The sequence below is a fragment of the Gorilla gorilla genome, chromosome 10, assembly GCF_029281585.2.
Source record: "Gorilla gorilla gorilla isolate KB3781 chromosome 10, NHGRI_mGorGor1-v2.1_pri, whole genome shotgun sequence".
NCBI classification, from domain to species: Eukaryota; Metazoa; Chordata; class Mammalia; order Primates; family Hominidae; genus Gorilla; species Gorilla gorilla.
In genome coordinates this window covers 121,892,139-121,919,378 of record NC_073234.2, presented here as the reverse complement: position 1 = coordinate 121,919,378, position 27,240 = coordinate 121,892,139, and the positions used below count along the sequence as shown (strand labels likewise).

At 40.8% G+C, this 27,240-nt stretch overlaps 1 protein-coding gene across 1 annotated transcript in view; it reads right to left on the bottom strand.

Annotated features, from left to right (window-relative positions):
- Positions 1–27,240, bottom strand: part of POLR3B (RNA polymerase III subunit B) — a 147,506-nt gene that overhangs the window by 4,675 nt on the left and 115,591 nt on the right. The window contains exons 24-27 of the mRNA XM_019038901.4: positions 9,380–9,483; positions 8,620–8,786; positions 4,085–4,198; positions 1,267–1,440 (exon numbers count right to left, since the gene is read on the bottom strand). Coding sequence (XP_018894446.1) covers positions 1,267–1,440; positions 4,085–4,198; positions 8,620–8,786; positions 9,380–9,483 — 559 coding nt within the window. The remainder of the gene's footprint in view (positions 1–1,266; positions 1,441–4,084; positions 4,199–8,619; positions 8,787–9,379; positions 9,484–27,240) is intronic.

The following is a 27,240-nucleotide window of genomic DNA, read 5'->3' as shown; positions in this document are numbered from 1 at the left end:
CCCAGGAGTTTGAGACAAGCCTGGGCAATATGGTGAAACCCTGTCTCTACAAAACACACAAAAGTTAGTCAGGCGTGGTGGTGTGAGCCTGAAGTCCCAGCTACTCAGGGGACTGAGGTGAGAGGATCACTTGAGCCTGGGAGGTTGAGGCTGCAGTGAGCCAAGATCACACCACTGCACTGCAGCCTGGGTGACAGAGTGAGACTCTGTCTTGAAACAAACAAAAACCAAAAACAAAATAAAAAACCCCTTGCTTTTGGGGAACTATGGATTCTCTTGCCTACAGGAGTGTTTTAGGAATAACCCTAAGTGAGCTTTTTGTTCTCTGGTGACAGAGTGGAATCATTACAAATAGGAAAGGTGGTGCAACTGCACAAAAACAAAAAACATTCAGCATCACCTTTTAAGGTGACCTTTGTGTACCAAATGCTACACAGAAATTATAAACTTTACAAATGACACGATTTACTTATTGGCAATCCTACAAATGCAGGGTATCATTCAACCAGTATTTTTTTATGAAGCATCTACCAGGTCCCAGGCTGGAGAAATGAGGGTAAACATGACAGGATGCAATCAGAATGAACTAGAAGATAAGCTCCTTGGGAGCAGCCATCATCTGTCTTGTTCACTGCTGCATTTCTGGGGCCTAGAACAGTGTCTGACACTTAGCAGATACTTACTACATGTTTGCTGAATAAATTACTGAGACAGACCCGGTTTCTGCCCTCACAGAATCTACAGTACAAGTGTGAAGCAGCCAGCCATGGCAGAGAGAGTACAGACAAGGGGGCAGGGTACCAGGTCGTCTTGGTCTTGGCTCTTGGCTCTGTCACCAATTTGCTATAAGACCTGGGGCAGCATCCCTGGCTCTTTGGGTCTGAAGTTACAAATGAAAGCATTCGATGTAATCTTCCCTAAAGAGTTTCTTTAACACACTGTGATTCTAACACCTGACAATGCATCTGTAGGATTTTCACAGGCAAATAGTGTTATAAAAAGTACCTGAGAGAATATTTAAAAGGAGGTAAAGTTTGTACTCCTTGGGAGCTTAGCCTCTAGTTGTGTAGGAAGTAGATCATGATGTAGACAAATGAGACATGTACACAGAGTATCCCCAGTGACAGGAATACATGCATGAGGGAGGGTATGTTAGTGATCACAGACAGAGGCTGGAGAATACGCGGATAGGATCCAGGGTCAATTCTTGAGCTGTGATTTAAGAGGCAAGGGGTGTGGTATGGGAGACATATGGTATCCACTTACCATCCAGAATACCCCAGAAGTCCACACTGCCCACAGACATCAACCTCAAAGGCATCACTTGAAATCATTAGTCTCTCTAGCAAAAGCATACTGGCTCCATAACCGATTAAACAGTCACGTTCCATTTCCCCGAGACGCAAGCCACCATCACGAGACCGTCCTTCAGTGGGTTGCCTTTGAAACAAGTTATTAGACAAATGTGTTATTATTCTGTTAAACAAACAAAGAGGTAGCATCACATGCTGGCAGAGAGCACGAGGCTTTGGAGCAGGGCTCATCTGGATCCAAATCAATAACTGGACAGGGACCTTGAACACGCTGCTTAGCCTCATTTGTAAAAGTGCATAAGCACACCTATCCCAAAGAGCCTCAATTGAGAAAAGATGTAATATTGATGGTTGCTATGGTTAAATGAATATATAATTGCATAATATCATATGATATAATAACATATTAATATGTAATCACAGAAACACCATTACTATTACCATCACTATCATTATTATTAGGACAGCAGAGTTTTCAAATCAGGAAACAATGTCTTTAAGTATTTTCAAAGAGTCTCAGTATTCTATTATTTAAAAGCAGAAAAACTAAGCAGAATAGACTGTGGGGGAAACCTGGATCCTCCAGTAGCTGCGGCCAGAGCTGTTAGCCTCTTGAATGGATTCCCTGTGGTTTATATGCTGGGCTTGAGAATACTTTAAGAGGTTCAGAATCCAGGACCCAGAGGTGTAGCTAAAATTAGGGGGATCTGAACAATTTAGGCAACCCCATGTAGGCATGGATCACACAAATTATTTGGGGGGAAAAAAAAGCAAGCTCCCTGGCAGGCTTCTTAAAGGTAATCTTTGAGCAGGGGTGACCATGCACCCCTTGTTTGCTGTATTCCATAGCATCTTTTAATCTTTGTTGTTGCTGCCAGTCTCCCAAAGAATTAAGAAGGTGAACACAGGGTATGCCAACACATACTGAAATTTTAAGATTTTTTAAACTGTTGTGGTTGAGTTTCAATATGAAATCAAAGAAGTTGTAGATTACTTGTTGAAAGGAAATATACACATGAATAACTTACAAATAGGTCTAAATAAACACATTATAGTGGAAACTTCATAACTGAGCACATCTATACATTTTTATCTGCTGGTAGAAACACAAATGGGTAGTTGCTCCCTTCACTTGAGGTCAGTGAACAAGGTAAAGGTAGACAGACCACATGTGGACAGAATCCAATACTTGGATTTTAACCAACTAAGATAACCAACTACAGACAAATGCACTCGAGTCAGTCTTCATATGGAAGAGACAAAAGTTACCAAAGTAATAACTTTTTCTACACAACAAAGCAAAATATAGGAAATAACTGCTTTGACATTTATGTTACTCTGAAATAGTTTTTGGATGTTGTAACTGAAATGGAAGTTTAGGAGGGGACAGCATTTAGGGGAGAAACACATCTAACCCAGTTACGGTACCATTGCTGAGGTGATTATTGTCTTGAGAATCAACTTCTCTTCCCTCTTTGCAGTTTTAAGCACACATATGTCTATCATTTCAACACACATGTGCATGTGCTCAGTTTTAAATGGTCAAAGAATTGAGTCACCTACACCTCTCCCTTGGCTTAAAAAAAAAAAATGAAACCCCAAGCATGAGCTGCCTCATCCTTGCCCCTTCTCTACACTGTTACATCCAGGCAGTGCTCAGTGAAAGTGGGGAGGGAACTGGATGCTTGCTGATGCCACCTGTGGATGGGCGCTGTACACATTCTGTATTCACACTCTTGACATTCACTGGCACCTGTTAAGTAGGTACTATTGTCTCCACTTTAAATATGAGAAATGCTTAAGCTGAGCGTTTCATCAGACTGTGGTCATCAGTGATCTGTCCAAGGCTTGTGACGGAATGAAAAGGTGGAGATGAGATCACAGCCTTGTCTGTCTGACTCCAAGGCCTGGGTTCCCTCCCCTAGCCCAGGGTTCCTCAACCTCGGCACCGCTGACATACTGAGCTGGGTAACTCTGTTGTAGGGGGCTGTCCTTGCAGCATCCCTGGCCTCTCCCTACTAGATGCCAGTAGCTACTTCCCCAGCACCAAGTTGGGACATCTGAAAATGTTTCCAGATGTTGTTAAATGTCCCCTGGGAGGCAAAATCATCCCTGGCTGAGAACCATTGCCCTCGACTATGCATCTCCAACTGGAAAAAGTAGCACTAAGAACATGTGAAACTTAGTAGCTATAATTCTCTTTCCCAAGAAATTTATCCATTCATTAACACATAGACATTGTGCTTGGGATTGAGGGTACACCTGTGAATGGGGCACATGTGGCCCCTAACCTCCTCTAGCTTACTCAAATAAGTCTGCAAGTGGAGGTACTTTATGCTTCAATAACATTAGTTTTAAAAAACTCCAATTGTGGTTTATGCTACCAAATAATGTCTGCATGTGTCTTCTGTGTACACATGGGTACATGCAAGTGTATCAATGTGTGTGTGGGTATATACATACACATCTTCTTGTATGGACCTTTATAAATAGGACCATATTTGCAGACATTTACACAGTAAATAGTTGTGTTAGGAGTCCACTGGCAAGACCTATGGTGGGTTTGCTCTTGCGCTTGTGAAATATTTTTTAATTGGCTGCTACTTTTTCATTTTAATCATACATATATGATTTTCTTAATGCCAAACTTGCCAAATTTTGACATCTCAGGAAAACAGAAACTTTGTTGAGTCTGCTTTTTGCCACATCTGGAAAATACAAGGTGGACTTGACTGCATTATCAATTCTTTTTGTAAGTACTTTTCTCTTACCTGGTAAGGACGGCTCGTGGGCCCCGGGCCCGGGCATGCATTTTATCCAGCACCATGTGTTTCAGCTTCTGATAGTACACGGGGCCAAAATAGATGTATGCTTCTAAGGGCTCACTGAAAGAAAGATCAATTGTTGTGGGTTAAGAAACTAAGTTTGGGCTAACAAGAGACAGCCTTTGGACCCATCACTGGCAGGTCCTTACTCATTTATGACTGACTGGATAAGAATGATTTTCAGTCTGTAGTGAATGAAAAGACTAGTTGTAAAAATATGAAAAGTACCATAGCTATATTTAAAGATAAATGGCTTTACAAAGAAATAGACATTTAAACAGGTTGGGAAACAGTGTGTATGGGATGATCTCTCCTTCAGGATGACCTCCCTGGTCAGGCCACCATCCTTTCTTGCTTGGGCTACCACAGATAATCTTCTAATTAATCTCCCTGCTTCCACTCTCATCCCTCAACAATCTATTCTTTGCATAAAAAGTCAGGGGGATGCCTTCTAAAATGTAAATCACAATAGGTCATTCTTCTGTCCTGAACTCACCAATGGTTTCCCATCATACTTGGAATCTGTATTGCCAACATTCTATATTATGGCCACATGGTGAGACATACTCCAGTTCCTGCACACCTCACTGTTTCCTATTCCAGTGTCCCGCCAGTCACTCTACTCCAACAACACTGGCCTCTTCATTACCCCTCAAATGGAGCAAGCCTGTTCCTCTCTTGGGGCCTCTGACTTACCGTTTCCTTTGCCTGAAACACTCTCCCGCCAGGTACTCATATGGCTCTGTCAAACATTTCACCTGCTCAGAGAGACTTTCACTGAATACCACATCTAAAGAAGTCCTCCTCCCACCTGGCATCATCACTCCAGCCCTGTCTCAACCTGACTCTTTGGCGCACTTGCCCCTTCTGATACCGTGGTGTACATTTATTATCTCTCGGATTATTGCCTGTCTTCCCCACTAGAAGTAACTCTGCAAGGATAAGCACTTTGTCTCCTTTGTCACGGTGGCTCCAGCACCTGTGACCCTGCCTGGCACACAACTGGTACTCAATAAATGTCTATTACATAACTGCTTCAATGAATCTTTAGAAAGTCTGTAGTAAGAGTTTAAGAAGAGGGTGAATATATATGTACTTTGACAGAAGAAACCTTTTCTCATTAATCTGGAGCAAGAACAACCAGAGAACTGATGTCTTAAAAAATTTTTTTTTAACAGCCTCAAACTTTCTTCTTCAAAGGGAAGGAAGCAACTACCATGTGCTACTTAATCCACACAACGATCCAGGGAGGAAGAACTGTCACCTCTATTTTGAAGATGAAGAAATGGACACAGAGAGCCCGAGAGGTCAGATAAGAGCTGGTGAGTGGTGCAGTGAGGGTTCAAATCCAGGGCTCTCCCTGCAACACTGGTCTGATTTGGAACAAGTAAACTCTGGGGTACAGCATGATGTAAAAGCAGAAAAAGTAAAGGAAACAACAGACACAGCAGAGAGGCAAAGGAAAAGCTTGGCCACTGCTTGCTCGGTGTCCCTGATCACACTCTCAGCATCCTGAGCCAAGGCTTTTGTGGTCATCAGGCCATTCTGCTGACTTCAGCACAACCTGGTTCTTGGAAGACACAGAGTGGAGTGGAAGGCACAATGGAGAGGGTATTAAGAGACTCTGTCCTTGTCTTGGTTTTGTCACATAGTAAAGTAATTACATGACCTCTCTAGCTGAGTGTTCTTAGTTGTACAAGAAGGCGGTCAGAACAAGATTCTTTCCTGCTCTAACAGTGAATGATTCTATTCCTCAATGGTAGGGTTGCTCACGGTAGAATTCATGACACTCGGTTACTCAATGCTATTCCATCATCCACAGAGTAAAGCCATATGCAATTTTTCCTCCTACCTATGTTCAAGAATGAACAAAAAGTGAAAGCTGGTGGTGATATATTTAAATGCCCTCGGGAATTTTCAACGAAACAGTGCTTCTCAGATTTTGTCACTGAAATAAATGGCAAAGGAAGGAAAACTCTGGCTGGGGGCATAGGGGAAGGCAGTGTGGACTGGGATATAGTCTAACCATTGTCTACGGCAAGCAGGATATAACCCATCCAATTCTTTCGGTACAAATTATGTTCACGAAGGTCCACCAAATTGATCCTATGGTTTTGCACTTTCTGGTCAACATCTGGCCAAAAATGTGCCTTATTTCTGGGTGGAGAAGTGAAGAGAAGGTTAATGAATTTAGCAATGACAACTATGTTTTCTGAAATGGTCACAATTATTTTATTGAACCATTTCTGAAATGGTCCATTAGTCTTTTCCTGTAATGTGCTTTTCTATAACATCTCAGGTATGATACACCTAAGAAATCCATATTATTATAGTTTTAATAGGCAATTTTTAAAAGCACTCCACATTTTTAATAGATAGAGGCTTTAACAATTTCAATCACATCTGGAGAGTCTATTTGCAGCACTAAAATCAAGCTCTGTTCTTACATGTGCTTCCATGCTGAGTTTCACTAGTGTTCAAGTGGTTTAAAACCTTAGGGCGTGGTGGCTCACGCCTGTAATCCCAGCACTTTGGGAGGCCGAGGCGGGTGGATCATTTGAGGTCAGGAGTTCGAGACCAGCCTGGCCAACTTGGCGAAACCCCGTCTCTACTCAAAATACAAAAACTAGCTGGGCATGGTGGTCTGCGCCTGTAGTCCCAATTACTCGGGAGGCTGAGGCAGGAGAATTGCTTGAACCCCCCCGGGAAGCAGAGGTTGCAGTGAGCTGAGACAGCGCCATTGCACTCCAGCCTGGGCAACAAGAGCGAAGCTCTGTCTCAAAAAACAAAAAAAACCAAAAAAAACCCAAAAACAAAAAAAACTCCCAAAACCAAACAAAAAAAAAACACAAAAAACAACACCCAGAAGAACACTATAAACACTAGGCCCTGGAGTTTTATCTGGCATTAAATACCTAAGTGTGTCTTAATTTAGGCAACTAATTTGATCTTTTAAAAACCACGATGATTCCAGCTTCAGAACCTTGTCATTCACGATCATTGCAGAGATCTGTTTCTACAGGTTAACACAAGCTCCCAAGCCTGGTCGCCTGGCTCTTCTTCCCCTCCACCCTCACCTTGGGCTGCCGGTACTGCCTCTTCACTGCACCGCAGCCAGGCTGGCCTCTTCCTGTTCCCTGAACTTACCAAGCTCTTTCCCTGGCAAAGTGTCAAACATAACTTTTCCTCTCCCTTAAACACTCTTCGAATGCCCTATCCTTCTCACCCTTTATCTCTCAGCTGAAATATCATAGCCAGTTCCTCACAGGGGCCTTCTCACCCACTCTGTCTTCATTTTGGTGAGAGCTATATGTACTTGTATTTATTTGTCTGCATTCCTTTTTTCAATAAATGTTTACGGAGTGCCTGCTGTGTGTCAGGCCCTGTGCTATGCCCTGGAAATAGAACAGTAAACGAAACAGACCAGCCCTGCTTTCATGGAGGTTACATTCTAGTTGGGGAGACAGGCAACAGTATTACTATGTAGTATATTTGAAAATGGTCAGTGCTACAGGGAAAATAAAGCAGCAAATGGGCAGTATGGGGTTATAGTTTTAAATTAGATGGTAATAGTAGGCCCTACTGAGAAGTTACCTTGTGTCTATTATTTTTTAATGTCTAGCAACACACCTAAACGGTCAGCTCCATAGAACTGGGACCATGTCTACTGTATTTATTGGTATATACTCAGTGCCTAGCACATATTAGGTAGGTGCTTAGCACATCTTTAGTGAACACATGCACAAATGTTAGGCCTTGGTCTATCTGTCAAAGCATTTATTATTCTGATACTCATTACATAATTGCAGGGAAAGTTCAACAGTTAAACGAAAACTTTGCATTATATGTAATTGATGTGTTCCTTAAAAGTAGGCATAGGGTAGAAATCATATTTTGGTAAATTAAATCTTTTCTACTTTAAATTTTTTGAGACGAGGTCTCACTATATTGCCCAGGCTAGCCTCAAACTCCTGGGCGATCCACTAGCTTTGGCCTACCAAAAATCTACTTTCCAAATTATAATCTTACCAGTACAAACAGCACTCCTCAATTGTTAGTTTTCTAAAGTTAGATTTTCTTGTATTCAGTTTCTTAAAAAAATAAAGCTTAAGGCATATAGCCTTAATGCTTACATCTTAAGGCAGGGGTGTCTGATCTTTTGGCTTCCCTGGGACATATGGGAAGAAAAAGAATTGTCTTGGGCCACACATAAAATACGCTAACACAAATGATAGCTGATGAGCTAAAAAAAAAAAAATTTTTTTTTTTTTTTTAAATCATGAAAAACTCTCATAATGTTTTTAAAAAAAGTTTACGAATTTGTGTCAGACCACATTCGAAGCCTTCCTGGGCCACATGCCGCTCACGGACTGTACAAGCTTGCCTGAAGGTATACTTAATAGAGTATACCTTAAGGCTTTGTCTCCCCTATCCTAGTAAAACCATTCTTTTTCTTTAAAATAGCTCAATCGCATGCTTACCCTGTGATGCCGGATGTAACATAGTCTTTCCCCAAGTAGTTATAACCATGGCGAACGAGGTCCTCACACACATCCTTCACTTTACTGCCTCCAAACGCAGTGCCGTAGTGGAATCTGCCGTCCAGCACACCGGCCTTGCCAGCCAGCAGCTCAATGAGCTTCCCCACCTGCGGGATGTGAACAAATTAAGTGAGCACCTCCCTGTGGCACAAGCACTCTCTCTGCTTATTTATCTCCAGCTCATTTCCCCAAGACCACTATTAATAACAGTAATAAATTAATAGAAGCAGTATTTAAGCTTGACATGTGTGATCTAATTTTACACCTCTCAATACCCCTATGAGATAGGTCCTATATTTCTTCATTTTACAGATGAAGAAACTGAAGTATGGGAAGGATAAGCAACTTGTCCAAGGCCACACAGCTGGTAAGAGGTGGAGCCAGGATCATCAAAAATAATCACTGAAAGGGAGATCCATTTAGGTTCAAGACAAGGGGTTCTCTTTTGCTGAGGGGTAAATTCATCACTCAGAAGACTCCACTCTCAAAGGGAGGTATAGACGTGCTCCTCATTCTTTCTGTAGAGGGGAGTGGCCCAGAATTGTTAGGGGCTGGAAGCCTGTTTATCTGGTAAGGGGCAAAAGAGCTCTACCTGAAAAAACAGCTTCAGAGTCCTCGTCACCTCCACTCACTCTAACGAAACTAACTGCCTGCTTCTTCCTTAAAGGCAGTGCCTCTGAAAAACCTACAGGTCACTGACCGTCATTCGTGATGGGAAGCCGTGTGGGTTCATGATGATGTCCGGACAGATGCCAGAATCACAAAATGGCATGTCTTCCTGGGGGACGATCAAGCCACAAACACCTGGGGGAGAGAAGATTTCATGCCACATAAAGCAAGTTGGCAGAAAGGAAGAATACAGTACTTAATTGGGATCTCCCCGCTGCTATCTCTATTTCCACTGCTCTAAAATCTTCCCCATGGCCTCTATCAAGAGCAACAAAAGTGATTTTCAACAATCCTGCTTGACAAACAGTTCAAAAACAACTCTCCTTGCGAAAGGCACTGCAGCCTGTGGACTGTGCTGCTGGCATAGCACACAATGGTGCTGTTGGGCTGCCTGCCCACCCTCCTGTGCCACAGAGACTGAAGAGCAGCAGCTTCACTGGACCCCAGGCCTGTGGCCATACCTGAAGCTTTAAGTCAGCAGCAGTTTTGCTCCTCATTAGCTAGTTCGTGATCTCCTGGGTTCTACACCCAAGTTATAGGAATCCAAGTTCTCTGACCCCCAAACACAGAAATGATTGGATGAGGAGTGTGCTTACAATGTGGTTTGAAAAACCAGTGACAAGAAGTACCTGTGTGTGGCTGATGTGCTAACATGTCTACCTATAGGCTGCAGTGCTCTGGCTGGTTGGCTGATTTTTGCCAGGGCTTCCCCTGGCTGAGTCTAAACTGCCCAAAGGAATTTTAATTCCTATAGCTTACAGCCCATTAGGAAAGTGATCTTTGATTGAACTTGTAAAGTTGAACAAGAAAATTAAATACCAAATCGTTCTTGGAAAAAAAAGGCTAGAATTAGAAATGGAATTCTAAGAATGAAAACAACAAAACAAAAATCTACCAACTCTATACACTACTAATATTCTCTTAAATTAATTCCCTTAATATTATTCTAACCTATAGGGGATTTTGTTGCTAAATAGTTTTTCATTCCTCTGATTTCTTTTTTTGGGAAGAGGAGTGGGAATAGAATTTAGATTGTTAACTACAATCTCCATAATTTAGAATTGTACAGTGTCATTGGACTAAGAAAACAAACACTTTTACACTGGTAGTAAAAGATAAAATTCCTTTTCTCTGTGTGTAAAGTTATTAACTATCTGCCCCTATTGCAAAGAAACTGCTCTCAAATATTTCATTCAATTTGATTCTATGTAATTATTCAAACTATTTCAATAGTTTACGATTTGTTGTAATCACCAGGAGCTAAAGTCAAAAGAAAAAGAATGCCATTTGCCTATGTAATACTGGTTATTAATATTCTGATTTATTGTAGCTGCCAACAATATGGATATTGTGGAGTTGAATTCTAGAGCATGTAGTTAGTTTAAATTGGCTTTTGGGTTAAAATGGTATTGTTTATTATAAATATATGCTTTCCTACATGAAGAACAGAAACAATCATTCAGTTCACTTTATTTCAAATTCAGCTACAATGTGTTAGAATTTCAATCAAGCAGAGTGTGTGAGCCTTCTTTCTTCCCTCCAAAAATCCATCTTATCCACACTGAAATTATCTGACAAAACCCTAGGGCTACTGGGAAATCTACTTTGAAAGAGATCAAATTGTAAATCTAGGTGCACCGACAACAACATTGTTCAGCAGTGAACAAAATGTTAAAAATGGCAATCCCTAAAGGGGCCGGTTCTGGGACGAGCTCGGGGGAGAATGTAATTTTGGCTGGTGAGGAGATGGAGGGTTCAGCTATACCCCTGAAAAAACAAAACCAAAGAGAAATCTCGGCACCCCTTAAGCAGCAGTTCGCAGGAGGAGGCTGGCGTCTGCTCAGGAGGAAGCTGCCTGTCCACCCTCCATCAAGAGAAGGTGGGAGAGAGGGGCAGGAGGTGCAGAAACTGACCAAGGAAGCATGACATACTTATATTGGGGGTGGGTAAGGACAGAGATGACTTACATTTTGTGTTTTCAGTTTTAATCGACACATTTAATTAAGTAAATTCAACTTTATTATGTTATTAAAATGAAAAAAGTGCTCGTTCCACTGAAATGTGAATCTCTAATACCTTTGCTTGAAATCTGATTAAGAATATTTAGTGCAGAGCTTCCTTCTGGGGAAGTTGTTTTCTTATCAGCCCTCTTCTGACATTTTGTTAAAAAAAATACACATAAGTAGCTTTTGGATTTTTTTCCTTCCATTATAGGAACTGCTTTGGCAATATCTGAACCAAGGGCACCTGTAAGTCAAAAATTAAATCTTAGCTGACTTAAAATTACTTCAGGCCCTGAAAACCCTTTTATATGCCAAGATGGTTCCCATAGCAGACAGCCCTGTGTTGTTTGTTTTGTGTGAAAGTGAATGATAAAAGATCCATGAAATCGACACAGAAAGCCAGAACAGCAGAAAGAACTGAGGGCTCTCCATCATTGCGGCTTCTACCCTCTGCTGACTTGCGGAACAATGGAAGCTACACATCCAACTGCAGATCTAACACAGCTGTGCATTTCATTAGATGAAGAGCACTAGTGACACAAGTAAATAATTAACTTATTCTGGTCCGCTGACTGTGCTTATGAGACCAGTCATAGCTGACAGATTTTAATACAAGTTAACACAAAGAGACCATAATGAGCTTAGAAGTTAAAACAAAATATTTAGACAGAATTTGATGATCTCGAATCTCAAATTAGACAGATGATTTTTAAAAGTTTGTATTTTACTGAATTCATTAGGGGTAGAAAGAGAGTTCTCAATCTTAGAACCAGACTTTTCTTTTTCTAACAGTATTTCTCTGTTTCAGAATTATTCAAATCCTTAATCACAGCGGGAAGGTTTCTTTTCTTATTTTCAAATGAAAGATTAAAACTGTTTTCTCCAGGGACAGCGGCATAAAGTCCATTCCAATATTTAGAAGTCTTAAAAGTTATGGTCATTTTCCCTTAACACTGGTTTAAAATGTAAATGATATGCGGTGCGCTTCAATGTGTTAACACTCCCCTGGATCCTTGAAAAGAGGATGGACTACAAATAAACCATATCTAATGGAAGCTGTTGTGAAACAATTACCAATTCATACCTTAAATGCTTACACAGCATTTCAGATTTTAAAATAAAATTTCATCCCCTGGCTCAAGCTGGTGTCTCAACCCCATTGTTTACAGCACAGCCTCCTGGCAATAAAATGCAAATACACCAGTTTAACATGCTCAGGAACATTTAATGCACTCAGGAGGGCCAAATGGGAATTGGACCACAGACTACAGTATAGAACTTTTAACAAATGCAAATAGTAAGAAAAAAAATAGAATCACAGAAACTTAGAGCAGAAAGGGACTGCCAATACCCCAATCGACAAAATATTATTCCATCACCATCCATCTTAATTTCTAGTTGTAAAGGGGAAGAATTGAGGGAGTCTAAATCTGACTGCCGATCCACTCAGGAGAGGCACTTCTGACACCCACTATCACAGCTCTCTGTATCATGCTTCAGACACTGCTGGCTCCTACACCAATTTGTTATTTCTATTTCCAAGGCTTCACAGAACAACATAGAAATCATTTAAGAATAGGCTTGCTCAGGAAAAGTCAAGTTAATCTCAGGAATCATCTGATTGTCTTTAAACATACTCATTTTTTCTTTTCTTAGACAGGGTCTCACTCTCTTGCCCAGGCTGGAGTGCAGTGGCACAATCATGGCTCACTCAAGTGATCTTTCCACTTCAGCCTCCCTAGTAGCTGGGACTACCACGTCCAGCTGCATGCCACCACGTCCAGCTAATTTTAAATTTTTTTTTTGTAGAGATGAGGTCTCACTATGTTGCCCAGGCTGGTCTCAAGTTCCTGGACTCAAGTCAAAGGGCTGGGATTAAAGGTGTGAGCCACCATGCCTGGCTTAAAAAGTATTCCTAATTCTAAACAGCAACTGACATATTCAAGTCATTTTTGGCCTTTAAAAAATACTGGTTTTAGTGTACTGTCTCTGTGTAATGGACTATCTTAAACAGGAAAAAAAAAAGGTAAGAAAAGAAGAAAAAAAATGGTAAGAAAAATTAACACATTCTAGTAGCATATGAAGACAGGAAAGCAAATGGCAACTGCAGAAGACAACTGTAATGCCATCTCTAATTCAAGAGATGTTTTTGATGTGACTTCAGTGTGTTGAGACCTGACTAGTAGATTATTTCAATTTTGTTGATGGCCAGTTCTCATTTTAATATTACAGTCTGCTTTAATTTTTACATTTTTATTTAGCAAGTCTACCTTCTAAGCGTAATCACATTTGAATTAAATTTACCCCTCTGAGGTTAATATATATTATTACTCTTCCTTTTCTGAGTGAGGAAAGAGAAAAAGAATCATTTCCCTCAATTGCTGGGGAAGTAGAGGTTCAGGGCCCCAACTCCAGATAGGCGGAGGTAGCTTATGTCAAGTCATCTGAGTGAATATTGAAAACTTTGTAAATATATTGTATACATTTATACAATTCAGCTTGCCACTTTCTAATGCTCTAAATGATGTGGAGCACATCTGGCAGGATGGTCTGCTGAAATAATCCTAATCAAAGTCTAAATTACCTCCTTTTACTTTCCGCAGATACTCAGCAGTTGGGCAAGGCTATTTATTCTGCACAGTTTTACACTCCTTACACTGAATGGTGAAATGATGCTGTGGTTTTTCTCCATCAGTCACAGTGCAAGAAGAGAGCTGTGTTTAGTAAGGGATGAACACTCAACCAGTGCCCAGTATTAGTGAGGTTTATAAATGTGGGGGGAAATGCCGTCTGTAAAAAATTCATCACCCCTTGGACTCTTAGACCTATGTAGAGCAGGTGAATCGAGGAATTGGGTGACTTTAATTTGACTCAATGCTGTTCCACTGATATGTTACTTTGGGGGTGCGGGGGAAGCACCACTTTCTGGTGAGCCTTAGTTGTTTGCTCTTTGTAATGGGAATAATTAGCACCTATCTCATGAAGCAATTGTGTTAGAAGAACAGATGAGCTAATGTCTGAGAGGTACTTTAAGGTCCTTAGAGAAAGGCTGCATTTAAATACAAGGAATTATTATTATATAAGAAACCTAATTACTCTCAGCAGGAAGCAAACTAGCAAAGCAAAGGAGACCAACTTAATGAATAGAAGGAGCAGTTGCAGTTGCACTAACTTTGGCTGGAGAGGCAGAAAAGCAGCTCATTCCTTCCTGGGTTGTGCAGGTCATTTAACATCATCAAGACACTGTCTCCTGATAACTTTCACGAGGCCTGGGGTTGCAGATATCTATTGGGGAATAGTTTACTGCTGATGAATATGGTGGTAAATGGGGCCAAAGAAGCAGTAGGAATGCTTTCAAGTTTGACTGTTCCTATTAAGACATGGTTTGCTTTGAGTAAACTCATCTCAATGAGCCTTTATACATTCAGAAATGAAATCTCTAAATCAAAATGTTAAGGCTAACACAGGTGGTTATTCCTTTCTTCCCCTCCCCTTTTCCAGCTATCGAATTAACCTCCTTTTATTTTTCACACCACCACCTTAAATAATCCCCAGAGGGAGGGGAGTAGACAAAAACTGTTGAATCATATTGGCTTTGTTCTGTTGTTGAATCATTTCCAGATCTATCACATCACTTGCCATATACCGGTTGACATAATTTTAATTCGGCTCTTCCTTACATGTTAACAGATAAATAATGCATAAGAAAACTTGATTAGCTTTCTTATTAAAACATCACTCTAAATGAGAGGAGGCGCTAGAAAACAATACAGTTTTTACACGGCTTTCCCATGAGCAGCTGAATGGTTTGATGTGATAAATTTGCATAGTCTGAAGCGCACAAAGGGCTGATTAATTGAAACCCTTACAATGCTTTTGCAAGCAACTATTGTAAAACAATAACCATAGGAACTTTACAAAATACACACGGCTGAATGTGTCAAGAGCTTAATAAAATGTGTTGAGGCTACACTATTTGGAAACAGAATTGGAGATTTTTATTCTGGGCCATAAAACACTAAATACCCTAATTTCAAAGCTTTAGTTGGATATTTACTGAAAGGTCAGAGGGTTACTGGCGAGCTACTGAAGACCAAAATTTGTTCCTAAAAAAGTCAATTCCATAAAATCTTCTTCCAATAAGGTATCTGTGTGGACGAAGAAACCCTGATTTAATAACATTAAAGTAAGAGCTGCTGGAGTTTTGGTTTTGGACTGAAACTCTGATGGATCGTTTGGCATCATACACCTTATGATGGGGCTCATACGGATAGCCCTACCAGCCTCCTTCTCCCCTCCCACTTAGAAACTTCCATTCAAGCAGGATCAAGCAAAGCAGAGAACCAAAGCTATCCAGACTGTTTAAAGCTGTGGACTTGCAGAGAGGATTTTAGACAGTCTCAAGTACTACACGAGTACAAGGTATTATTATTATTACTTTAAATCAGGTTCTTTTCACTGTCTCAATTTTAGAAAGCATAATACAGAAAAAAGGACTAACAAATGAAGGTCTAGCAAAACCAAACTTTTAAACCAAGCCTTGTTTAACAGATAAACTTTCTCCTTGGTTTTTCTATCACACATGAATTACCATTTTCTTACTTCCCACAGCCTCTTTATATCTACTGTAAAAAGATTCTTTAATGTGTTGGAAAGTCAGGGCAGGTTTTCTTTTCTTCTAAGAAACATTCAATCAAAATCTTAATAAATTAATTCTGCAGGTTATTGAATAACTTATTAGTGCAAAATGGAAGCAAGTGACCTTATAATGGAACTTTTCTTGTATAAGAGAGGGTCAATGATGAATCTTCCAAACGATTTTATCCATATACGCATAATCCTTATCAACCACAGATAGGCAGACTAAACCATTAAGTGAAAAAACTATATTTTGATAAGACTAGACTTCTATTGTAAAACAAAAGTTGACTTCACTCCATTTAAACTAGCTGTCTGGTCCTTAAGGATTTAGGGAGCGTATGCCATTATCTCAGATTTGCAGTTATTAAAAAGCTTCTGTTTGCCAGGACAAACACTCTTGCTCAAATACAGTTTTTCCTCTCCTTAGGAGTACTGCTTGGTATTGCTGCCCGATGCTGTGATCCACAGGACCTTTGTTGGAGGTGCTAATCCTTTTTCACATGAGAGACTGAGAAATGTTCTTTCAGGGAAGTGATATATTGCTTTTTTTTTCTCTCCACATCAAAGGAGTCCGCTTTTTCCTCCTTCATTGTGAATGGCAGCAAAAGAAGAGGAAATCTGGAAATATAATAATTTGGTTTGCCTGAACACTGAAATGGAACTTGAGAATTCCTTGGGCTGTCAGATAATTTTTGTTAAAGATTTTTTTTAAAAGGAGTAGTTAATCTTCTAATAAATGCACTAATCATCAGAGAAAACAAGGCTCAAGATAAAAATATTTGCCCTTGATGAGTTCCCTCCATTAGAATTTATAACACAGTTGAAGAGGCTTACATGTGTTATTTTGATTTTAATAGAAAGTCTAATTCCAAACATAATTTCAATCAGCATATGTGAATGTCTCTTCCTATCTTTAACTCTATCTATAAAAATGATTAGAATATACAGCAACACATAGAACATTCCACACCCATGTTCAGCTCTGTTTTCCCTTTGGAACATCATTATGCCTCAACCAGATAAGTCATGGCTTCACTCGAAAATACCTAGAAGTCTAGACCACTTGGGAAATGAGCTCAAGACTTCAGGGTTTACATATTTCTCCCCAAATGAATTTAAAACAAAACTAAACTTTCCTGCCTTTGTAAATAAACAAAAGACAAATTCACAACTTTGATGTATAGAAGGTTATCACTAAATCATTTCACCTTGGCCAGCATTTTGCATACTACTAAAGGATGAACGGCTCTAGAGATTCTTAATCAAAGGTCCAGCTCTTTTGGGGGGATGCAGACTCACTGCACATTTACTGATAAGATATATAACTGACCTCACAATGCCCAAAGGAAGGTTGTACTTCATTAAGATTCTTTGAATGTCTCAGTAGAAGACTGTATTGAAATGTCCTCATCTAAAAAGTACACTGTGAGTGAATCCTGCCTGCTTCTGAGCCCACAGTAGTCTATGTTAATTGTGATGCCACCTTCTTTACAAAACATGGTTCCTCATTACTTGGTTCTCTGCTTAGTCCTCCTCCACTTTTGAGGTTATAGAAGGTGATGTTGCTTATTGGGTCTGTCACCTCTGTAACTGATAAAACATTTTCACTTCTCCAGTGGGCCTCCTCTGACCAACTGCATTCAATCTTTGCTTATCATGCAGCACTGATGTTGATTCCCAACTACTCAGTATTGACTCGCTTATTCCAGCTGACCCACGCATTCTGCCCCCTTCAGTCTTCTCCATGAGCTCTGTGATCACATGCAGCACATAACTACCACTGTTCCGCTTCCTCTTTACGTTTGTTTCATTTAGCTACTAATTATCCTACCACCTTTGAAGCGATCAGGCTTGAGCGGGACAGATGCACATGTTCTGTGAAACTAAATTTTCAAGTCTCCTTTAATTGTTAGGATATCTGAAGAGGCATTGGGCACCGAAATGTGATCTACACACAATTCATATACAGAAAGAATCCCTAACAACAGCTTTGTCGAAGTAAGCTTTTAAGAAAAGACAAAAATCAGACAATCTGCAGGGCCATGTTACTTTCTGAACACCCAGAACAATACATTTAATGCTCTAAATGGAGAGAGAAAAATAATATGCACAAAGGTATACTAAATCAAAAGAATTTTTAAATTTTCTCATAGATAATACATATGTGTCAACTTGCAGGAGATACTACAAAAGAAAAAACAGGATTTCCAAACAATTCTACATCTCAGGATTAAAAACTAAGTTCAACTAACCACTGCTCTTATTCTGGCATGTATCTGGACCAAAACAGAAACAAACAAACAAACAAACCTCTGCAGGAATCGTGGTGTGACACATATACCCTGAAAACTCAACACTTTGAAATTTTTATCAGCTCATTTCATGACAACTACAAATAGCATAACTGATGTTGTGGACTACATTTTCTGTTTCACTCACATTTTACTTGCCAATATCCAACTCCTTTAGGCCTGATGCAGTCCCCCTTAGGGCCCACACTAAGCGCTGGGTTATTGTGTGGCTCCTTACAGACACCTGCCATCTGTGCCTGGCATGTGAAGGTTCCAAGTGCACTAACTGTAAACACTGTGGCCAAAACATTTTCTTCAAGTGCCCTCTTTTTGTGGCTTTTACTGTCACATCTAGCCAAATAAATTGGGAGAACTGTCAAAGTTGAGGGCTCAGAAATTTACTTCCTTTTACATCTGTTTGAAATCCTGATAGATTTTGAATTTTACACAAGGCCACTAAAGCCTGACCAGAGGACCAGTTAAAGAAGGGAGTGGGGATAGTGTTTTACAATAAGCTGATTTTAGAAGGAAAGGGACACCAGAAAATACAGCTTTATTTTAGGAGTACATCTTAATATGGGGCTTTGGCAGGCATCTGTGCGACATGCTGTATGAGGGTAGTATTTATTCTGGATTTGTGGCAGCTGTAAAGCTGCTTATCCAGGAAGAATGGGAATTTTGAGAAGATGCCCATCTTAAGGAGGAGACAGAAAATAATACTAAAAAACAGCAGGATTCATCCTCAGAAAAGGTAGTGTCTTTCCAACGAGAAATCTCTGGGAATATGGCAATCTCAGGAGCAGAGTAAGATACAAGAAGAGAAAAGAACCACCTTTAACCAGATTTAACCAAATGAGCCATATGCTCGGAATCAAAATCCTGGATTCAAATGTGGGCTCTGCCAGCACCAAGCTGTAGGAGGCATGCTACTCACCTCCCCTGAACCTCAATCTCCCTCCTCTTTTTTTTTTTTTTTTGAGACGGAGTCTCCCTCTGACCCCAGGCTGGAGTGCAGTGGCCCAATCTAGGCTCGCTGCAAGCTCCGCCTCCCAGGTTCACATCATTCTCCTGCCTCAGTCTCCCGAGTAGCTGGGACTACAGGCACCTGCCACCACGCCCAGCTAATTTTTTGTATTTTTAGTAGAGATGGGGTTTCACCATGTTAGCCAGGACGGTCTTGATCTCTTGACCTCGTGATCTGCCTGCCTCGGCCTCCCAAAGTGCTGGGATTACAGGCGTGAGCCACCGCGCCTGGCCAATCTCCTTACTCTTTATAGTAGGAATAACAACACAAACTGGAACTGTACCAGTTAAAGGATGAAATATAGATAAAAGTGCTTATAAATGATCAATACACAAAAAGTAAAATACTATAAATGTGGAGATAAACAGCATGCAAATGATTCCTCAATTTTTTCTCTAGCCCAAATCTCTCCCTGGAGCTCTAGGCTCTATACCCAATTGCCAGCCTATATCTTCACTTGGAGTCTAATCATCTCAACCTGAGGCCCAAACTCTCAACCTCTGCCCTTGTCTAACGCCAAAAAACTATTCTTTACCCAATTGCTCCCATCTTGGTAAATAGCATTATCAGTTGCTCAGGCCACAAACTTCATCCTCAACTCCTGTCTTTTCCTCTTGCAACATCCATCCAAGCCATAAGCAAGTCCTGTTGGCTCTATCTCCAGAGTATGTCCAGAATCCAGTCACTTCTCTCTATTTTTCCACTGCCGCTGTCCTAGTCCAAGCCACCACCCTTTCTTGCCTGGACCACTGCAATGGTCTCCCTGCCCCCTTCCTTGCCCGTTCCAATCCACTTTTCATATAGAATCCACAGTGAGCTCTAGAAGTTGTAAGTTAGATCTCGTCACTCCTTTGCTTATATTCATTTTTATGGTTTGTATGTACCCACCAAAACTCATGTTGAGATTTAATTGATATGGGGCCTTTAAGAAGTGGTTAGGTCATAAGGACTCCATTCCCATGAATGGATTAATGCCATTATTACAGACTTGGGTTACTTATCTCAGGACTGGTTTGGTTATAAAAGCAAGCTCTCCTGCCCCTCTGCCTGTCTGCCACGGGATGATCCTCTCCAGATGCTGGTGCCACGCCCCTCCACTTCCAAGTCTTTAGAACCATAAGCCAAATAAACTTCTTTTCTTTATAAATTATCTAGTCAGTGGTATTTTGTCATAGCAGCAGAAAATGGACCAAGACACCCACCATCCAACAGTTCTGTTGGTTCCCAGCATATCTGGAGTAAAGTCCAGTCTCCTTTCTTTTAGCCAAAAGGCCCTATAGGATATGACCCCATCATCCTTCTCTCACTCCCCAAGTCTCATACTGTGCTGCTTGTCAGGCATATGCCTGGCCAGACTGGCCTTTTTTCTGTTCCTTGAATATACCAAGCTTACTCGTGCCTCAGAACTCTTACCCTAATGGTTCTCTCTGCCTATAACTAAATCCTCCCAGACTTTTGCTCGGCTGGCTCCTTTGTATCCTTCGTGTCTCAGCTCAATGTCGCTTCCTCCGAGAGGCTGTTCCTGATCGTAATCTAAAGTACACACCCCCACCTCTAAACCATCCGCTCTTTTATATCATTCTTCATACATGGCACTTATCATTACCTTCAATTATCCTGTTTATATTTTTGTTTACACATTTTTTTTTCTTGAAATGGAGTCTTGCTATACTGCCCAGGCTGGTCTCAAACTCCTGGGCTCAAGTGACCCTCCTGCCTCAGCCTACTAAGTAGTTGGGGTTTATATTTTTGTTTACTTCTTTTTTGTCTGTTTCCTCCCCAAGGAGAACACAAATCCCGGGAGAACAGAGACCCCATCAGTCTTGTTTACCTCTGTATTTCCAGTATTTAGAACAGTGCTTGGCACACAGTGAAAGCTCAATAAATGGATGAATTAATCAACAATATAGGCACTCGAGATGATCTTCCATCATCTCACCATCTCAAGTCAATGAGACACAAATGCTTTGTGATTGGTGCCATCGTTTACCGGATTAAAACCACAGTCCCCGTGGTTTTTCTTCTTTATGCTGTCTTTATTTCAGTCAGTCAAGTCCATTCATTTGCTCTTCTCTGCTGCCCCCTGTTTTTCTTTCACACCTTTATCAAAGCTCTCTAAGCCTGAACCCCATCTAGTCTCTGAGGCCTTCCTTTACCAGGCAGCCTGCAAGAGAAGACCCAAGACAGACTTGCCCGCAGCTCACCTTTACTGCCTCCTGCCTGTGCATCAGGCACTGTGTTCCCTGCTTTTACACATTAGTATCAAGGAGGCCAAGACATAAAGGGACAAAATAGTTCACCTAGTTGGAGTTCAAGACCTTTCTCTCCCTGCTATACTTTTCGTCAATCCGAGGGCTTTCTTTAAATACTGAACAGAGGATGGCTGTGACGAAAAGGCAATATGTTCATTCAGTATGGCCCACAAGACAAGGCAAGACTAACTGCAGTAACTTATAGACTCTTGAGCACTCTTACTAACTCTTGAGCACCTCTGACTCAAGAAAACTATCAGAGCAGTGCTACTACAGAAGAGGCTGCCTCAGAAAATAGCAAGGGCCTCCCTTCACAGGCCACAATCAACATGGAAAACCATCTGTCAAAGATAATCTAAAAAGAACTCTTATACTAGAAGATGGATTTAGACTGGACTTCTAAAAGGACTTTTCAAACTCTAAGATTCTATTCCTATCTATGGTAAACTCTAAACCTCTATATTTTTAGTGGTTTCTCCCATATAATTTAGCATTTAACAATGTAATCCTTCGTATCCATCTTTTTGCTTCAGGTGTCAGTCAACTCCTCATGGGCATTAGTCAAGGGATTAATTTACTTTCTATCCCCTAAAGTGCCCCACACAGTTTTGAGCCCACAACAGTAACTTAAAAATGACCGAATAGGTTTCCCTGGGGCTGTCAAGGCAGGTTCTCATTTGTGCCTGGGATGGACGTGGGTGGGCATGTATACAGTTGACCCTTGAATAACACAGGTCTTAACTGTGCAGGTCCACTTATATGGGGATTTTTCTTCAATGAGATATGAATCGAAAATACAGCATTTGCGGAATGTGAGCCCTTCTCCACAGAGGGACAACTTTTCATATATTTGGGTTTTACAGGCCCAACTATGGGACTTGAATATATGCAGGGGTCCTGGAACCAATTCCCAGCATATACTGAGGGATGACTATATTTAGTTATTATGGCTGAAGAAGCTTTAGTGGGCCTGTGTGATCAGTTAGGGTTGGGGAGCTATGAGTCTTAGGTGTTGAAACTCCTGGTGCCAGTTTAGATAAAAATGAGGCATCTCATTTCTGATATTTACTAGGAAGAATAAATTACACTTATTCTGGGAGTAGTGAGTTTGGCTTGTTATGTCAGTACAATTTCCAACAAGACCAATGAATATGTAAAATCCTTTATTTAATAAAGGATTCCTCAAACATCATAAGTGGATACGATATTATATGCAAAGTGCTATGCTGGGTGCTTTGGGGTTAAGTAAATCAGCAGAGCATGTTTCCTAATCTCAACGAACCTAAAATATACTTACCTAAGTGATATGGTTTAGATTTGTGTCCCCACCCAAATCTCATGTCAAATCCCCAGTGTTGGAGGAAGAACCTGGTGGGAGGAGATTGGATCATGAGGTGGATTCCCCCCTTGCTGTTCTCATGATAGTGAGTGAGTTCTCACAGGAACTGGTTGTTTTAAAGTGTGTAGCACCTCCCCCTTCTCTCTCTTCCTCCTGCTCTGGCCGTGTAAGATGTGCCTGCTTCCCCTTTGCCTTCTGCCATGATTGTAACTTTCCTGAGGCCTCCCTAGCCATGCTTCCTGTACAGCCTGCAGAGTTGTGAGCCAGTTAAACCTCTTTTCTTTATAAATTATCCAGTCTGAGGTATTTCTTTATAGCAGTGTGAGAATGGAATAACACACTAAGTTAGCCAACAAGGTATTCTGGATATTTAACAACATATACAATTATTTTTTAAAAAACTATTGGTATCTTTGAATCTTTAGAATTTTATTTATAAAACTTCAAAAATAGACTTTTACTACTGTCATGCCTCTGGCTTCAGATGGGTGACATTCAAGAAGAGGACCAAAGTTGTAGACCTTAGTTACAACAATGATCCAGAAGAAAGATAAATTATTTTCAGATAAGAGCTGACAAACTATGATTAATGCTTCTCTGATGATTGTTAGCATTTATGTAATAATTCTCAGGGTGTGAGCTTTAAACATTTTAAAATTAATTTTCAATCTGAGAATTGATTAAAATAGACAAAAACAAACAAACAAACAAACCCAAGAAGTCTTAGAGGCAAGGCTCTGGTCAGGAAACAAAAGGTTAGTGCTCTAAAAATCCTTCTCATTTTTTATTAAAATAATTTTCACTTCTATAAGTTGCATTGAAAAAAATCAAGCATACTCACTAAACATTCTTGTGCTGAATATTCTCAAATAATAAACAGATTTCTAGTTAAACATGACAGATGAAACACATGTGTTTATCAACACTGCTTCTCTAAACCTCACTGAGTTTAAAAAAATTAAGGTGTAAACCTACGTGTAAGGAGAAAGAATGGGCACAGTGGTATCAGTGGGCATGAGATAATTCTACAACTTTGAAAGCTGATAAAGAGAGGAAAGAAAAGTAACAGAAGAGTAATACTAAGTCCCTGCAGATGAGATGTAAAGAGGTGAGCTGACGCGGCCTTTGGTGCCACCCCCACTCACCCACCCGATTCCTGGGAAGGCTCAGAAGACAGAGACACGAAGTACTAGTATTGCAAAAGGCAGCATGAGGAGCGAAGCTGAAAGCAAGAGGACTGAGTCAAAGCCGCCCAATCCATCAGCAATTCCAGGAGGCTCTACTTTCAAAATGTGTCCAGACTCTGATCCCTTCTCACCAATTCCTCATCGTTATGCTTTTCCAGCCCACCTCCAACTCTCACGTAGCTTCTGAACTGGCACCACTGCAGTTTCTTTCAACACAGCAGCCAGCGTCAGTCAGATCATCTCTCTCACCAGCTCAAACCCCTCTCCAGCGGCTTCCCTCTCCCTCAGAATAAAAGCCAAAGTTCCTGCAGTGACCTATGAGCCTCATGGCTGCCTCCTCACTTCTCACTCTGCTCCAGCTATGGGGCCTCCTTGCTGGTCTTCTATTAGGTGAGCTACAGCCGCAAAACCTTCACCTCAAATGCTCTTCAGCCAGAGAGGGCTCACCCCCTTACTTCTCTCAGGTCTTTACTCAATGCCATCTTTTCAACATGGTGTTGTTCCCCAACCACTCTGCCTAAACTTTGAATCACTAACCACACGCCCTCCCCTCACATGCTTCCCATCCCCCCTCCCAGCTTTCAATCTTTTCTCATCTCACGACATATCATTCCCTCAGCACTTACTATTTTCCTTCTTGCCCACAAGAACACAAGCCCCACAAGGGTTGGAACTTTAATCTATTTTGTTTACTGCTTGTGACCAGAGCCTAGAATAGTACCAGACACGCAGAAGATACTTAACAAATATTTGTATAAATAAATGTCTATATAAGAATTTGTCAGTTCTCTGTATTCCCTAGTCCATACAGCCAGGAAACTACACTTCTCCCCTAACCCTTACCTGAGTAACCATCACTTGAGTACTTGATCTGAGACCCAAGGGTAGCAAGCGCAGCAGAGGGTGGGCTGGTCAAAAGCCTGATACAGAGGAATTAAAGTCTATGCACTGAAGAGTAAGCTCCAGTCCCTGCCCCTGCCTGACTCCTGGAGGTCAGCTGACAGCCTTAAGCACTGCCCCACCCTCATTCCCAGCTCCAACCTTCAGGCAGGAGTTAGAAAGATCCTAGTATGTTGAAACTGAATGGCACAACAATAAAGTAGTTCACTACCTGACCACCCAGCAATGATATTCACTAGTCAACAAGTTCTATCCATGGGACACAGAGCTTTGAAATGCTTTCTAGGGTTCAGGGGTATACCAGGTATTAGAGGAAAGCCTCCAACAACAACAAATCAGACACTAAAACAAATAGGAGAGGAAAATCCTATCGAGAGATAGAAACAGCCAGGCACAGTGGCTCACACCTATAATCTCACACCTGTAATCCCAAGGTTCAAATGCCATTTTGGGAAGCTGAGGCAGGTGGATCACTTGATCCTAGAAGTTCGAGACCAGCCTGGGTAATATGGCAATACCTAGTCTCTATGAATAATAATAATAAAAAAAGCCAAAAAAAAAAAAACCAAAAACAAAAAACAAAAATTAGCCAGGCATGGTGGTGCATGCCTGTAGTGCAGCTACTCAGGAGGCTGAGATGGAAGGATCACTTGAGCCCAGGAGGTTGAGGATGCAGTGAGCTGTGATTGTGCCACTGTACTCCAGCCTGGGTGACAGAGCAGAGCAAGATACTGCGAAAAGAAAAGAAAAGAAGGAGGGAAAGAAAATTAGAAACAGAAGAAAACTAAAAAGAAAAAAAGAAAAACCAAAAAACTAAAACTCAAAGAAAACTAAAAATACATACTTCTTGCTATAAGAGAAAGAATAGGCTGGGTGCGCTGGCTCACGCCTGTGATCCCAGCACTTTGGGAGGCCGAGGCAGGTGGATCACGAGGTCAGGAGATCGAGACCATCCTGGCTAACACAGTGAAACCCCATCTCTACTAAAAAAAATACAAAAAATTAGCCAGGCATGGTGGCGGGCACCTGTAGTCCCAGCTACTCAGGAGGCTGAGGCAGGAGAATGGCATGAACCCAGGAGGCAGAGCTTGCAGTGAGCCGAGATTGCGCCACTGCACTCCAGCCTGGGCGACACAGCAAGACTCTGTCTCAAAAAAAAAAAAAAAAAAAAAGAGAGAGAGAGAAAGAATATAAATTAACTTTAAACATTTAATTAGAAATTTAAAATATGATAGGTTTAAAAAATCTGAAAAATAACGTTGATCAAATCTCCTAAAAAGAAAACAAGAAGAAGGCAAAAAGATAAGAAAACTAGAGCATCAATCTGGAAGTTCCAATATTTGATCACTAAGAAAACCAGAAAGGGTATGGGGAAAATGAGGAAGAGGAAATTATTAACTAAATAAATATAAGAAAATGTCCTAGAACTGAAGGAACTTAAACCTCCAGGATGCGACGGTGTCCAATTGCCCAGCACAAGGAATGAAAAAAGAGCCTATGAAATTTCAGAATGTCAAGAAGGGAAGAAGATAGTAAAAGCTTCCAGAGAGAAAGGAATAAAGTAGGAGGGAGGTAAGGAGGGACAAAGAGAAACAGGGCACAAAAACACGAGGAAGAAGAGTGACATTACAATTTACATGGAATTTAGATGACCATGTGGCAAGGCCACCAAAATCCTTAGGGAAAACAATTTTCAACCTAGACTTTTATACCTAACCAAAGTTGGGTGAGGAGGAGAGACAAGGACTGATGGTTTTTTTTTGTACAAAGAACCCTTTCTTGTTCTGTTTGACCTTTTAAAACCATGTGCATTTATTATTTAATAATAAAATTATACTTAAGAGAAATAAAAATTATGTCCAGTTACGAGTCCCATGTCAATCCTTCTATTACTCTGTTAAAGTTTACACTACCTACTTTTTGTTTGTTTGCTTGTTTTTTCCCCAATCTTTAACATAAATTTGATGAAGCTGTAAGAGAAGGGACTATCAAGGGAATCTAGGCTAATCAGAAGGTTTTTACCCTTGGATTAAAAGCCATCTGGAAAAAAAAAAAGTAGCAAGACAAAACTCCTCACTACAAGGGAAAGGTCAGCTAGACCCAGGAGGACTCCTTCAGTTTCGTAAAGAGACGTACAAGTCAAAGCTCCCCTAAGAATGAACAGTTCTCTAAAATCTGCTGTTTCAGATCACTGCAAATTAGAAACCATGCCTGTTAATGAACATTATACCAATCATATTAACAGTCTGAAAAAA